Source organism: Syngnathus floridae, chromosome 7 (assembly GCF_059516105.1).
Source record: "Syngnathus floridae isolate MCC-2025c chromosome 7, RoL_Sflo_1.0, whole genome shotgun sequence".
NCBI classification, from domain to species: domain Eukaryota; kingdom Metazoa; phylum Chordata; class Actinopteri; order Syngnathiformes; family Syngnathidae; genus Syngnathus; species Syngnathus floridae.
Genome location: NC_142419.1, coordinates 4928125 through 4942211, shown reverse-complemented (window position 1 = coordinate 4942211; position 14087 = coordinate 4928125). Strand labels below are relative to the sequence as shown.

The following is a 14087-nucleotide window of genomic DNA, read 5'->3' as shown; positions in this document are numbered from 1 at the left end:
TCGGGTGTCTTCATGGACATCTTTAATGTTTCCCTGCAGCAGGCCATCGCCCCCTCGTGTTTCAAGGCTGCCATCATCGTTCCTGTGCTGAAGAAACCTGCACCGTCCTGCTTCAATGACTACCGCTCCGTGGCACTGACGCCCATCATCATGAAGTGCTTTGAGCGGCTTGTCATGGAGCACATCAAATCCGTTCTCCCCCCCACCATTGACCCTTTCCAGTTTGCGTACCGTGCCAAACGGTCCTCTGAGGATGCCATCTGCTCTGCCCTCCACTCGGCCCTCACCCACCTGGAAGGAAAGGACTCATATGTGAGGTTGCTGTTTGTGGACTTCAGCTCTGCCTTCAACACCATTGTGCCGCAGCGACTCATCTGCAAACTCGACGAGCTGGGCCTCAGTACCTCCCTCTGCAACTGGCTACTGGACTTCCTCTGTCGGAGGCCTCAGGTGGTGCGTGTTGGCTACAAAATCTCTGCCAGCATCACGCTGAGCACAGGGGCCCCCCCAGGGCTGCGTGCTCAGTCCATTGCTCTTCATCCTGTCGACGCATGACTGCACTGCGACCTACAGCGACAACCGCATGAAGTTTGCTGACGACACGACTCTGGTGGGTCTCATCACGAAGGGCGACGAGACTCGGTACAGGTCGGAAGTTGACCTTCTGACCACGTGGTGCAGAGACAACAACCTCCTGCTGAACGTAAACAAGACCAAGGAAATCGTTGTTGACTTCCGGAAGGGTCACACAAAACACCTGCCGCTGATCATCGACGGTGCTGTGGTGGAGAGGGTGAGCTGCACCAAGTTCCTGGGGGTGCACATCAGTGAGGACCTCTCCTGGTCCGCAAACACCGCGTCACTGGCTAAGAAAGCTCAGCGCCGCCTGTACTTCCTGCGGAAGCTCAGGCGTGCATGTGCTCCTCAGGCAGTCCTGTCTACATTCTACCGTGGCACCATTGAGAGCGTCCTCACCAGTTGCATCGCTGTCTGGGGTGGTAACTGCACTGAACAGAACTTGAAGGCCCTTCAGCGCATAGTGAATACGGCTGGTAAGATTATTGGTGCTTCGCTCCCCTCCCTGAAGGACATTTACACCTCCCATCTCGTCCGCAAGGCAACCTCGATTGCGAGTGATGTGAGTCACCCGGCTCACTCTTTGTTTGACCTTCTGCCCTCTGGGAAAAGGTACAGGAGCCTGCGCTCCCGCACCACCAGACTCGCCAACAGCTTCTTTCTACAGGCTGTTAGGACCCTGAACTCGCTACCCCCTTCTGCGTAGCGTGCGGCACTGTTGTGCTATTTTCTGGAATGTCTGCTGTACGCTCACTTGCTCCTTTTTGCTCCTCTTATTTATTTATTTGTTGTGTTATTTATTCATTATTCATTATTTATTCAGCACGCTGTTGTTTACTTGTTTACTTGATTGTCTATTGTGGGCCATGTCGTGTCACCGTGGGATAGGGGGGAACGAAATTTCGGTTTCTTTGTGTGTCTTTGGCATGTGGAGAAATTGACAATAAAGCTGACTTTGACTTTGACTTTGACATACAGTGATAGCATTCGTAATTCAGTTGTTCCACTACTGTGGTATAATATATTGTCACAGACCTGGATATATATAAGTAATTTGAGTTTTAATCGTTTAAGGGATAATGGACAAAAGGAGTGTACAGGTCATAGGACCTAAGATTTTCTCATAACATACTATTCTTTCATATGATGTATCACCATATAGATACTGTAAGTTTCATATGATGTATCACCATATAGATACTGTAAGTGCCATGCATATTATATTCAATTGTGGATGAAGTATTCAGTTCTTTTCAAGTAAAAGTATATACAGTAAGAGTTTGACTCTTTCAGTTGTACTATTAAAAGCATAGGGTTCTCAAACTTTTCCACTTCCGGACCCCTAAACTGACACAAACTGAGATGTAGCGAAGTAGAATTATAAAGTATCATGTAATGCAAATGCTCAAGTAAAGGCCTGGTAAAGACCTGAAATCTTTATTTAAGAACAATTGGGTACATGTACTAGTTACTGCCCACGACATGACAAGTCAGGTATGTACATTTCCCAGTGATACTAAATTGACAATGAACCAGTCCACACAAAGTAGGAACACAAAACCATCCATCAGAAGGCCTTACACATAAAATACAGGCATCTTGAAAGCGAGTTTTTTTTCTAAAAGTAATTTTCTTTGGGCTGACTTTAACTTTTACAGTATACAGTCAGAGTTCTGACTTTTTTGTAGAATGAATTAAAAAAAAAAGTTCCCCATTAAAAAGAATATTCAGTGGCCCTAATACTCTTCCATATTTACAGTACTGGTAAAGGAAAGGTAAAAACTGCACTGTATGCATTATGAAAATAATTAACCATGGAATACTGTAAATGGCCATGTTTGGTTTCAATTAGGTACATGTTCTTAGTTACTGTCCATGACATAAGTCAGGGATGCACATTTCCCATTGATACTAAATTGACAATGAACCAGTCCATACAAAGTAGGAACACAGAACCATTAATCAGGCCCTACACATACAGGCATCTTGAAACGTAGACAAATCTCTCATGGCTTGAAATATATCTTCAAAACTAACAAAGAACATTTTCTATTTACATTTCCTCAAGCCTCAATTCAAGATAATACTGTCTGTAGGAAAACCAAAAAGAAGTTATAGCAATTATTTATGGTAAACAAACAAGTAAAAAAAAAAATACTCATCATAACTCAAGCTCTAAAAGCCCTCTTACATCTCACACTCTTCCAAACCCTGGTGAATTGCGTATGGCAAAATCCATATCAGATTTGAAAGCAGTGTATACTGCATGAACTGGAATGCGAAGAATATTTTCACAAGTATTCGCCTGTGGAAATTGGGAATAGGTAATGAACTCGAGGCTTGGGTTTGGAGAGAAGCCCAGTGTTGGAACACTGTCACATCCAGTAAGGAAAATGTGAATATCCACCAGAGAGACATTGTTTTCACCTGTCAGACATAAAAAAAGATTAACACAATTAAATGATGACTACATCTACCAGCATTTTCCTAAAGTCGTGAAGTATTATACCACTTAAGTGATGCAAAGTTGGTGAGTAGTTAAATTCCCCTAAACCAGCATTACGCATTCGTTTTTATTTTTGAAATGACACAGTAATTTGAAAGGACAGCTCAGAATGTAATAGACTATAAACTACAATCATATACTTAACTTATACTGTATTATACACTCTAGGTTAAAATCAGATCTGGAATGCTTTAGCGCAGAAAGGAAGCCCTGGTAACCCTAGGAACACCTGTGTTTAGGGCTAAGCTATGCTGTGGAAAAGTACCTAAAGTTCCTAATATGGTATAAACAGGACACCCTTATAAAACAATGCTAGAAGCAGATATTGCCAGTATTTAGTATTTTGGTTGAATCTTAGAAGTAATTTGTCTATTGATATTCGATACTGTCATAACATCAGATATTATGGTAAACATGAATAAAAGTCCCATAACTTGAGGGTAATCAACTCAAGAATACTACAAATGTTGCACATAGAAGATTATTAATAACTGAACTCTGGGAGACATAAAACATAGTGGAGCATCTCAAATCATTTTTAACAATGTCATGTACTACAATGATACAGTCAAAACAGTTTAAAGAATAATGTCTTGTTTAAACACTGTCCAACATGCCAAACTTACATTCAGCATCTTGAAGGTAGTCTTGCCAGAAAGCTAGGGTACAGCACTCTTCTTGGAATGCATTACTCCCTCTTTCAGAGTGAATGATCCTAAAGAGATTCTCTACATCAGCTGCTGTTAAACTCTTTTCAGCCTTCACTAAAAGGCACTTCATCTGTAGAGGGTATCTCTGTAGAGCTTCCAGGACACCTAGTGACATTAAGCCATCTCTGAACCTATTAAAAGTGAAACAAATCTGAATGTGTTGTTCTGATGTTCATTCAATGTTCAATTTAGTAAGGAATTTTGTTCTTTTTTGGAGGGGTGGAGCATTTGCTTTCCCAACAGAGCCAATGGCTACCCCCCACAATTAATAAAAAAATTAAAAAAAAAGTTTTAATTGCAGTGGTGCACTATGAAATGGAACTCTACACCCACTATTGAAATTGTTTGTATACAATGATAACAGTTTCTATAGTTTCAATGACAGCAACTATAAACATACCTTTCAAAAGATGCACGGGTCCGCTGGAGGACATACCAGTGAGCCAAGTCCAAAGCAGTCTCTTGCTTGTTTTGCAGTGTTATGTGAACATTGTGACCTGCAAGATTGATCAAGCTGGCTGCCTGTGCGACTGCATCTTGCAGTTGTGATTCAGTCTCAGCTTGTAAGATCTGAAAATATTAAAATTACATTAGAATATGAGAACAGTAAATATTTATTGACTTTTATTTACAACTAAGATATACAATGGTTTGTTAATGAGCAAATGCAAAATTAATAATTGCTTTATAAATTCAACAGAATCAAAGGAAAATATGCTCAACGACTGCACCTGTGACCTTGTATCTTCATCACTAATATGTTCAGTTTTGACCATCACATTGTCTGGACCTTTTTGAAGACACTCATACAAGAGTTCAGACAGGAAACATGGACTCTGTCCTCCATGGGCAATCGATATTGCCATAATCTGGCCAGCATTAAAGTATCCATTATCTTTCATTGCTGTAATCAAATTAAATTAAACTCACATGTGAAATGGCTACATCAGAAATATTCAGGCTGAGTTTTATTTAAAAAATAAATAAAAAATCTTTATAAATTAGAGCATTACAAAAATCCTCAGTGAGAATTATTTTAATCGTAAGTACCTTTGGAGTTGCATGTGAGGACTTTGGCATCAGGTAGACCCTCAAAGATGCCAATTTTGTCCTTGATTTCAAGAAGACAGAGTCGGAAAAACTCCCGAGTAGGTCCTCCATTGTCCACGGCTCCCTCAGATAATCCATAGTCGTCAGTGAACTTGACATCCACTTTCTTCTCGGGTGAAAAACTGGATCTGCCCAGGGCTCTGGATGCCCCATCCCACACACTTCTTCTCATGATATTGAAGCACGCAGTGCTGTCATTATTTACTCTAGATGAAATCTGCACCACTATTCTCTCTAAAGTCATGTTTAAATCACTGGAACAATAAAAGACAATAAAACAAAGTCATTGTTAGTGTCAATAAGAATAACTCACATGCTGTACTATAATCCAACATCCACATTATGAATACTGATTATTCATAAACATATTTGATGATGACATAAAGAGATTAGGGAAAGAGTTTTACTTTTTTTCTTGCTTTTCCAGAATAACCTAACCCACTGATATATCACACCAAAAACATAAAGAGCATGTAAAAATACTCAAAACAAAATGAGGACGATTGGTATTTGAGCTGCCAAACCACTTCTGAACATTGTCACCACACTGAACACAAGTGTAAATGCAAGTGCAACTTGAATCTACATGCAACAACTCTTCAGGTGGAAATGGGCCATAAAAAAACAAAAACATTAAAATAGTCGGCAGCTGTGTCTGTCAATGGGAAAGCACATGCAATGGATCTATTGTAGTTGTGGTCACCGGAGAGATACATTCATACCAGGTGTAAATGTATGTGGTCAAGTGCTATCTGATTGCAATCTGATCACAAAAAGGGTGTTATACATACACATGAAATATAATGCATGTTATGGCACGGAAAATCTCCATTCAGAGAAGTTTTACACCATGATTTATAAAAAATAAATCTATTGTACATTGTTGACAAAATGACCACAGAAATGACTGGATGACTTGCTTTTTGCTACTTGTCTCGAGGCTAGAATAAAAGTCTTTGTTATCCTGGATTACAACACTTAGATTTTGTATAATATCTTCTACTGACCTCTCACTTGTGCTGGAATCTAATGACCTGAAAATGGCTTCCTGAAGATCAGGGTCACCAGAGAGATATTCTTCCTCAAATAGGTCAAGGTATGTACTGCAAGATAAAACAAGAATATTTTATAATTAAGGTACAAATATGATTTGTTTGTTCATACCATGACTCCACAACATTTTTACATAGCAAATAGGTATTTGCTAACAATACTGTATGAAAAGAGATGAAACATTTACAAAAGATGGACCTGTAGGATGTGGTGGATGAACTATTGTCAGATCCACTGGGTTGAGTGGGACCATGGCACACACTGGAGGTGTTATTCCCAAACATGCAACACCTTTTATTGCTTGCATTGACAGTAGGGCCAACCGACAAGCCATGAGTGTTGCCAGTAGAAATGGCAGGAGTTCCACTGGTCATGGTGACAGTCTCATCAATAGTGATGACACCAGCACTCGTGGACATGGTGAGGGTGTTAGCTAGGATAGAAGGTCCATCAGTGCAAATATCTTCAGTAGCAAAACAGCAGATAATTTTGTCACCACTGGACATTGAAGGGGCATGACTGGAGATGGATTTGTCTGGGACAACTTCTTTGGAAACATCAGGCGCACTCCCAACTGTAACTGTAACATAGAAAATTAACTTTTGAGTAACATTTAACTTATATGACAGTGAGCATTAGAACACATTTAGGCCTTGTGCAATACATGTATTATGTGGTAGATTATAAAGGACATTTTTTATGATGTAATAGTGTCAAAATATTTACCACATTTGGCAGTGTCAGATATTTCTGCCAAACCAGAGCCATTTAAACAGCTGCTTTCTCCATCAGATATTACCTGTAAATGCAAACAGATAAATACAATAATTTGTATGGATCCAATAGACTATACTAACAAAAAATATTGTAACAGACTTTTGTATTATGTCAGAGCATACTGTAACTATTTCAATCAAGCATAAAATATAGCATTTCTATTGTGACTGCCACAGTAATAAACATGTCTTGAAATCGTTGGTACTACTCACATCTTCTTTTTCATCACTTAGAATGATCTTGTCAGGTCTGACATAAATGGACTTCTGATGAAACCGTTTTTTCACAAGTTTTCCATTCAAACTCTGTGTGCGGGTGAGGGATGGCTCAACCAGTTTGTTGTAGCATGGCAGCAGGATTTGTAACCTAGGGGAAGGAAAAACACAGTACATGAAACAGTAATATGGTAAAATTAAACTGGGGACAAATTGAAATTCTCACCAACTTTGTCACACTTCTGTTGAAGCTAAAAAAGCACACTACAGTAAAAGGAAACGACTTATTGTCAATACATACACGCACTTAAAATGAAGTTGCCATAGTATAGTATGCCATGATATTCTTGCAAATATCAAATGAAAAGAGGAACAAATATGACAAAATAATTCAAAAACTTACCTGCATCCCTCCACAGCTGGCTGGAAGGCTTCTGTTATTGCCTGCATGACTTTGTCAGAATCCCAGTCACAGCCAAATTCCATGGCAGACTTGATGTGGCTGTTTTCAAAAAGCCAAGCTTTTTTGGTACGCCTTGGTACATTTGTAGCTTTGTCGTCTGGCAGGAGAATTACCTCCTTGAAAAAGGACTGGGTCACAGAACGTGAACTGCCTTGTGCCTGAAATCTTAGAAACATTAAACAAAAATATATGATTCAGTATAGACTCAAGCAATGTTAACAGTAAAGTTATTTTACACTGGAGGCTTATTCATATAGGTTAGGCCTATATTGTGGTTGATAGACAACATCTGTCTTATATAGCGTGATTAATACAGCAGCGCAACAAAATATTAGTTCCATAGCAATAATCTCCGCCAGGCATAATCTCACATACATTTGTCTGTATGTCCGCAGTCCGCTGTGTGAGCAACGTGACAATGTGTCGCCGTCCATCAAATACCCTGCGTTCAATACTTAATTAAATGTTCAGCCTACATGGTTGTGGGTGATTCTAATGATATCTATATGAACAGCTTCTCTTTTAGTTCATGCAATCCCTGCAACCGCTGCAGTTTTCCATTCTCTAACCTCTACAAGTGCCGCGCCGGAGCGCAGTGCCATAACGCAGCGGTCCCCAACCTTTTTTGCACCACGGACCAGTTTATTGTCAGACAATATTTTCACGGACCAGACCCCCCTCAACGTGCGGTTTAAATTAACCCTACCTATTCTTACCTCTTCTGTCTTGGGCCCTCTGTAGTGAACGGGTGTAGATTGTACAGGGGGGGCTGTTGTGGGGCACTGCTGTGAGGTCAATGGCAAGCTGAGGTTGCTATGATTAACAGAAGCCTGGTCTGTTGTGTGCCCAGGTCTGCCCCGATTAAAAGCAGCCTGGACTTCTTCGTCCAAAGCATGATATTGCTGGGCATGTGTCTCCGGGGGATTTTGGGTGGTACAAGCACTCGCCAGTGCATTGACAATGTCATCATTGCTAAGAATAGCTGACACGATATTGCGAGCTGACTGGTTCATAATTGCAGCAGCAACAAAATGCATGTACAAGATGGCGGCAATGATGACGTCAGTCAAGTTTCATTCAATATATTCCGAAGTTCATTCAATATATTCAGAAGTTCATTCAATATATTCTGAAGTTCATTCAATATATTCAAGGTTCATTCAATATAATTCGAAGTTCATTCAATATATTCAAGGTTCATTCAATATATTCAAGGTTCATTCAATATAATCCGAAATTCATTCAATATATTCAAGGTTCATTCAATATATCCAAGGTTCATTCAATATATTCCTAAATTCATTCAATATATTCCGAAGTTCATTCAATATATTCAAGGTTCATTCAATATATTCCGAAGTTCATTCAATATATTCCGAAATTCATTCAATATATTTAAGGTTCATTCAATATATTCCGAAGTTCATTCAGTATATTCAAGGTTCATTCAATATATTCAAATATTTTCCTGAACGGCATGCCATATATATATATATATATATATATATATATATACACACACGTATATATATATATATATATATATATATATATATATATATATATATATATATATATATATATATATATATATATATTCTTCTACGTCGCTTACGTCAGACTCAACACAATTATCAACACAGGCCTAGAGTGCCCTCTTGCGATTTAGCGTGAAAATAATTCAAATCAATTTTTATTTGCCAAGTTTGAGCATGCCAAACAAGGAATTTTACTCCGGTACATCTTGGCCACTGTTCAACATTTAGGTAGCTAACAACATTCAGGACAACATGTGCAAAAATTATTCTCAAACGTCCCCTCATCTTAAACTCATGTGAAATGATGTAATAATGGGTTAATAATTTCACATATAAGTCGCTCCAGAGTATAAATCGCACCCCCGACCAAACTATGAAAAAAACTGTGACTTATAGTCCGGAAATACGGTATAAAACTCAAGTGTGTTCTTTTTCTACTTTTCTTATAATCTAGTGGCCGTATGTGACCGTAAACTTGAAAAACACAGCAACAGCAGTAGTGCCACAGATGGAGAAGGCAGATATATTATCAAGACTTAAAGGTATTACAGACAATCTTTCCGACAGCTCAGAAACCAGACCCCGTCATTTTTTGAAGACTGCGCAGGCACTCCCCTCCGCCCCACCCTTCTCTGTTGTTTTCAGGAAACGCCTCCACACTCACACGCACGAGCGCCATATTTCTCCAAGACGTCAAAAACAGAATTTTTTGCGAGAACTTTCATCATCACGACGTTCATCAGCCACTTTCACTCAGAACACTCAGAAGTCAAGCTGGGAACACAACAACTAAGCCAGAGTGTCCAAAATTCGCAGAGTTTTAATCACAAGTTACACGCATATGCGCAGTACTTCGCGCGGGGACGTGAGCGAGCATGGATATCAATAAGGAAATAAAACCCGGAAAACAAATTGATTGACAAGTTAACTGACCGTGGTTGCCATTATTCCTGCCAACAATGATTGGTTGAGGTCTTTCTGATCCCACAGAGTGCGCGGTTCATATATATCAATATATATTATTCAAGACGACCTATTTAACAGTACGTCAGTGGTATGTGGGAAGAAATATTATAATATATTGAGAAATATTACAAAATAAATTCTAAAAAAGATCCTCTCTAACATCTTTAAACATATGACATTAGTTAGTTGTAGGACTTTTTCTCATACCACTAATAGTTCCAATTGGGGAAAAAAGACACAAGAAAGTTATGAGACTAAGGTGATTCCTCGCCACTTCGCGCTTCACCTGTTGCGGCCTCGGTGCACAAATATTGCCGATATATTCGGTGCATCACGCCTTTTTGCGGCGTCACTTGGAGCGCGGGCCTTTGTCTCCCCATGACACTATTGGCCGGTAGAGCAGAAGAGACCAATGGGAACATGTTGATCGGTATCCCTGCCGCTGATTGGCTTAGAGCTGTAAGAGCAGTTCTCGCCACGCTTTCTTTCAGCCTCCCGCTAAGTATCAGAATCAGCAGCATTTCTTTGTTTTGTCAAGAACGAGGCAGGACAACCGAATGCAACACGGGCTCACACAACTTTAAAGTTTAAAGGAGACAAGAAGGGCTGGAATGTCGGCAGAGCAGGATGACGAGGCAAGCTGACGAGCCATTCAGCGAGCGCGTGTCGTGCGTCATTGAAGCAGACGGGCATAGCAAGCTCGTGCTCGGGGACAGCCAGAAAGTTGAGCCGAACAGTGTCCACAGCAGATCATAGAAATAAGCTTTCGCTAAACAGCAAATAAGGAAACAGGCATCGCTCTACACAGCAGATCAGTCAAACGGGAATCAGGTGACGGGAATACTTGTATCGAGGCAGACAAACCACCGCAGATTGACGGGCTTTAAATACACGCCCTAATCAGCTGGTAGCAAGGGTACATGTGGTAGCGATCAGCGCACGCAGCTTCGATTTGGAATTGCGTGCCCACGCGGACCAGCGCGAGGGCGCATTAGCCTGCGAGCACGGCGAGAGCAGAGCAGAGCCGTGACACTTTTTTTATGTGACTGACTTTTTTTTTTAAGCCCTAAAGAATGTTCCTAGAAGTCAGTTTAACTTTATAATGTTTAAAAAGTGTTTAAAAATACAATAAAGTGTTTAAAAAATAAAATTATAAAAGGCTTGTGCGGATATCATAAACATATTGACTCTACATCGCGGATTTTCACATATGCTAAACCAATTAGTAGCAATAAATAAGCGATCACTGTACACTGCGACAGAATCGGTGTAGTTTCATTGATTTATTCCAAATGCCCGAGAAGGCAGCAGGATCATAAATCTGTCATGGTTCCTAATTTTCAATAGTGACTTTCAGTGAACACTGTGACTGTTCGACCACTTGCAAGTATTTGTGTTAAACAGCCAAACCTGCTGAAAGAGCAACATCAGCATCCTCAGGCCAGAAAGGAAATTGTCATTCCAGCACTTATGATGCTCTAATTAGAAATGCCAAATTAGATATGCCGCATGAAAATTCACTTTTCTGTGTTGTGTTCAAAGAACCTTAGGAATCCTCTCACTCTAAATACCAGGAATGAAACTCTGGTTTAACTGTAAATTCTCTTTTGAGACATGAGAGAGTAGACATAATGACGTTAAGGGTTTTGAATGCAAGTCAAGCATTCATCAAAACAATCATATATCAAAGGATTAGACACAGAATTGTTCGTAACGGGTGTACTAAAGACTCCCAATTAGTGAATGCAAATCTCGTTTTCATTAATAGTAAAACTCAAATCAAAACATGAACTATATTATCAAAAATATATTTTCATTTTTTGCATTTTGTAAATTCCCAGGAACCTGCTGTCTTGTTTTTCTGTGGGAGCCAGGATCTAGTGAAGTTATTGAATAATTGTCGAAAAAGATCTGTGTTGAAGTAATATTTTTGAGAGGTTCGAGAAACTTTTTGAAGCACTGATCAAATCTAATAAGACCCCTCTTCCTTCACAAATAAATATTCCCGTTGGGCTCTGTGTTCATGCAGAGAGAGACAGATGTAAAACACAGCATACACTGTACATCAGCCCCCAAATACCCCTAATTCTATTGATTATCTTCCAGAGGGCAATATAGTAAATAGTACTCTGTGATTACATGATGGGGAACTGTTTTATTTTGGTGACCAGCTATGAGCATCACCAAGTGATCAGATGTGATGAAATGTACATGACAGCAGCGAATCAGACAGGCCAGATCTTCATTCTTTCTCTACTTCCGTTTGCAAATTGAAGACGTACAGAGAAAGTAAAAGAAACAAGAACTAAAGCACTCAGCTGATGGTCAGCCATGACTTGATGATACTATCTTCCCAAGATGATAGTATTTCAACAAGATCGTTCCTCACCATTGCTTGTTTGACAGTATCTCCAAAGCGACATGGAGTAAATGAAGCTGTTGTGCAAGGTCATTAAAAACAGGCACAACAATCACTTGAATAAGGAGTCACCAAAGTGACGATGTGGAAAGCATTATAATGCGAGAGGAATTTGCCAACGTATCATCAGCCATTTAGCTGCTACTAAGTCGCCATTCATTAGTCGTTTTGCTGCCACTTCGTAGTGGCTACTGAGCAGTCAGACAGACAGATACAACTGAGATAAAAGGTATTCTCCAAGTTCCCAATTCAATGTGGTGATATGTGATTGCCCTGACAGCCTTATATCATCCGCCTGTGGCCGTCTGCTTGCAGTTTCTCATAAACGTATTTTGCGCACTTGGTTCTCCTGCATGGATTCCAGCAAATCAGTCTCAGCTTCCACCATGTCAAGGACTCTGTGCCTCTCATGCACCAATTCTAAAGGGAATGAGAGGAGCTACTCCCCTTGACTGCGAATCAAGTCGACTGTGTTCACGTCCACAGTGCTCATATCTAACTGTGCCAACCTACGTGCATCTGCGAGAAAACACTTGCTGTGGAGCCCATTGTGTTAGAATCGTCAGTACAATACACATTTTTGCTCTTCACTTTACTTCTACAGGGACAGCAAGACAAATAGGTTCATAACGTTATAGTGCGGATCACAAACATAATTATTAAGGACTACACTATAAAAGCAGTTTTCCCCAATATCTAAATGGGAATATAATAACTGTAATCCATCTCTGCCCCAGAAAAATTATGAGTGGCTTTTTTTATACACGCACCATCCATTAAAAGCATTTCCACTCAGAAATTCTTAGTAAAATAAGAACATTTTTTCAACCTTACAGCAGCGATCTGCTAACTTAATAAGACCCAGCCTATTTATTTGTGTCCCTGGAAATGGAGATTTGATTTTAGTATATTGTATCTTTTGACTGGCGGCTCGGTGGCGCACTGGGTAGCACGTCCGCCTTACAGTTAGGAGGGTGTGGGTTCGATTCCACCTCCGGCCCTCCCTGTGTGGAGTTTGCATGTTCTCCCCGGGCCCGCGTGGGTTTTCTCCGGGCACTCCGGTTTCCTCCCACATTCCAAAAACATGCTCGGTAGGCCGATTGAAGACTCCAAATTGTCCCTGGGTGTGAGTGTGGGTGCGAATGGTTGTCTGTCTCTGTGTGCCCTGCGATTGGCTGGCAACCGGTTCAGGGTGTCCCCTGCCTACTGCCCGATGACGGCTGGGATAGGCTCCAGCACGCCCGCGACCCCCGTGGGGACTAAGCGGTTCAGAAAATGGATGGATGGATGGTATCTTTTGACTCATTTGTGTTATGCTCTTCTTTACCATTTTTGCTGCTCAGGAGAAGACATTCTGGTCTTTCCAATGATATTTCATGTGTTTGGGTGGGATCGAAGGAACATTGCTTTCTCGCTAAGAAAATAGCAATAAAACACAAATGTCAGGAAAAGAGAAATATGTTGAAGATTTTCCTGCTTTGGCATTGCAAATCACTACACTTGATCAGCTTACTTAAAAATATTCTTATAAAATTCTAAATTGTTAATAATTTAGTTCCAACGAGGCAGGAAATTGCAAAAAAATATATATGCATCTTTTCCTCAGGTCTCAGGAGGATATAGCAGGAGAGGCATGGTAGCATGGCTGTTTTTCAACCAGGCTATTCGAACACTGACTCTTTTTTTTTTTTTTTATGAACTAAACTTTGTAACTTTGTAAAATTTACTGAAAATTCCTGGGTGTAAAAACGTTA

The 14087-nt window shown here is 40.2% G+C and overlaps 2 protein-coding genes across 4 annotated transcripts in view; one reads left to right on the top strand and one right to left on the bottom strand.

The window, feature by feature from the left end:
* LOC148394841 (melatonin receptor type 1B-like) overlaps positions 1–14087 on the top strand; it is an 87765-nt gene that overhangs the window by 11412 nt on the left and 62266 nt on the right. The gene's annotated exons all lie outside the window — the stretch shown is intronic.
* LOC148394843 (G2/M phase-specific E3 ubiquitin-protein ligase-like) lies at positions 2058–10772 on the bottom strand. 3 transcript variants are annotated; one of them, XM_088381062.1, is made up of 12 exons: positions 10122–10772; positions 7524–7575; positions 7351–7449; positions 6945–7098; positions 6682–6754; positions 6154–6535; positions 5910–6005; positions 4843–5156; positions 4524–4696; positions 4193–4362; positions 3709–3923; positions 2058–3003 (listed from the first exon to the last, which is right to left on the bottom strand). In XM_088381062.1, exons 3-12 carry the CDS (start codon positions 7431–7433, stop codon positions 2771–2773), a joined length of 1893 nt encoding a protein of 630 aa, XP_088237188.1. In that variant the 5' UTR covers positions 7434–7449; positions 7524–7575; positions 10122–10772; the 3' UTR covers positions 2058–2770. The 3 variants fall into 3 exon arrangements, with proteins under 3 accessions (XP_088237188.1, XP_088237186.1, XP_088237187.1); XM_088381060.1 differs by having other exon boundaries at positions 7351–7575; positions 9882–10772; XM_088381061.1 differs by having other exon boundaries at positions 7351–7575.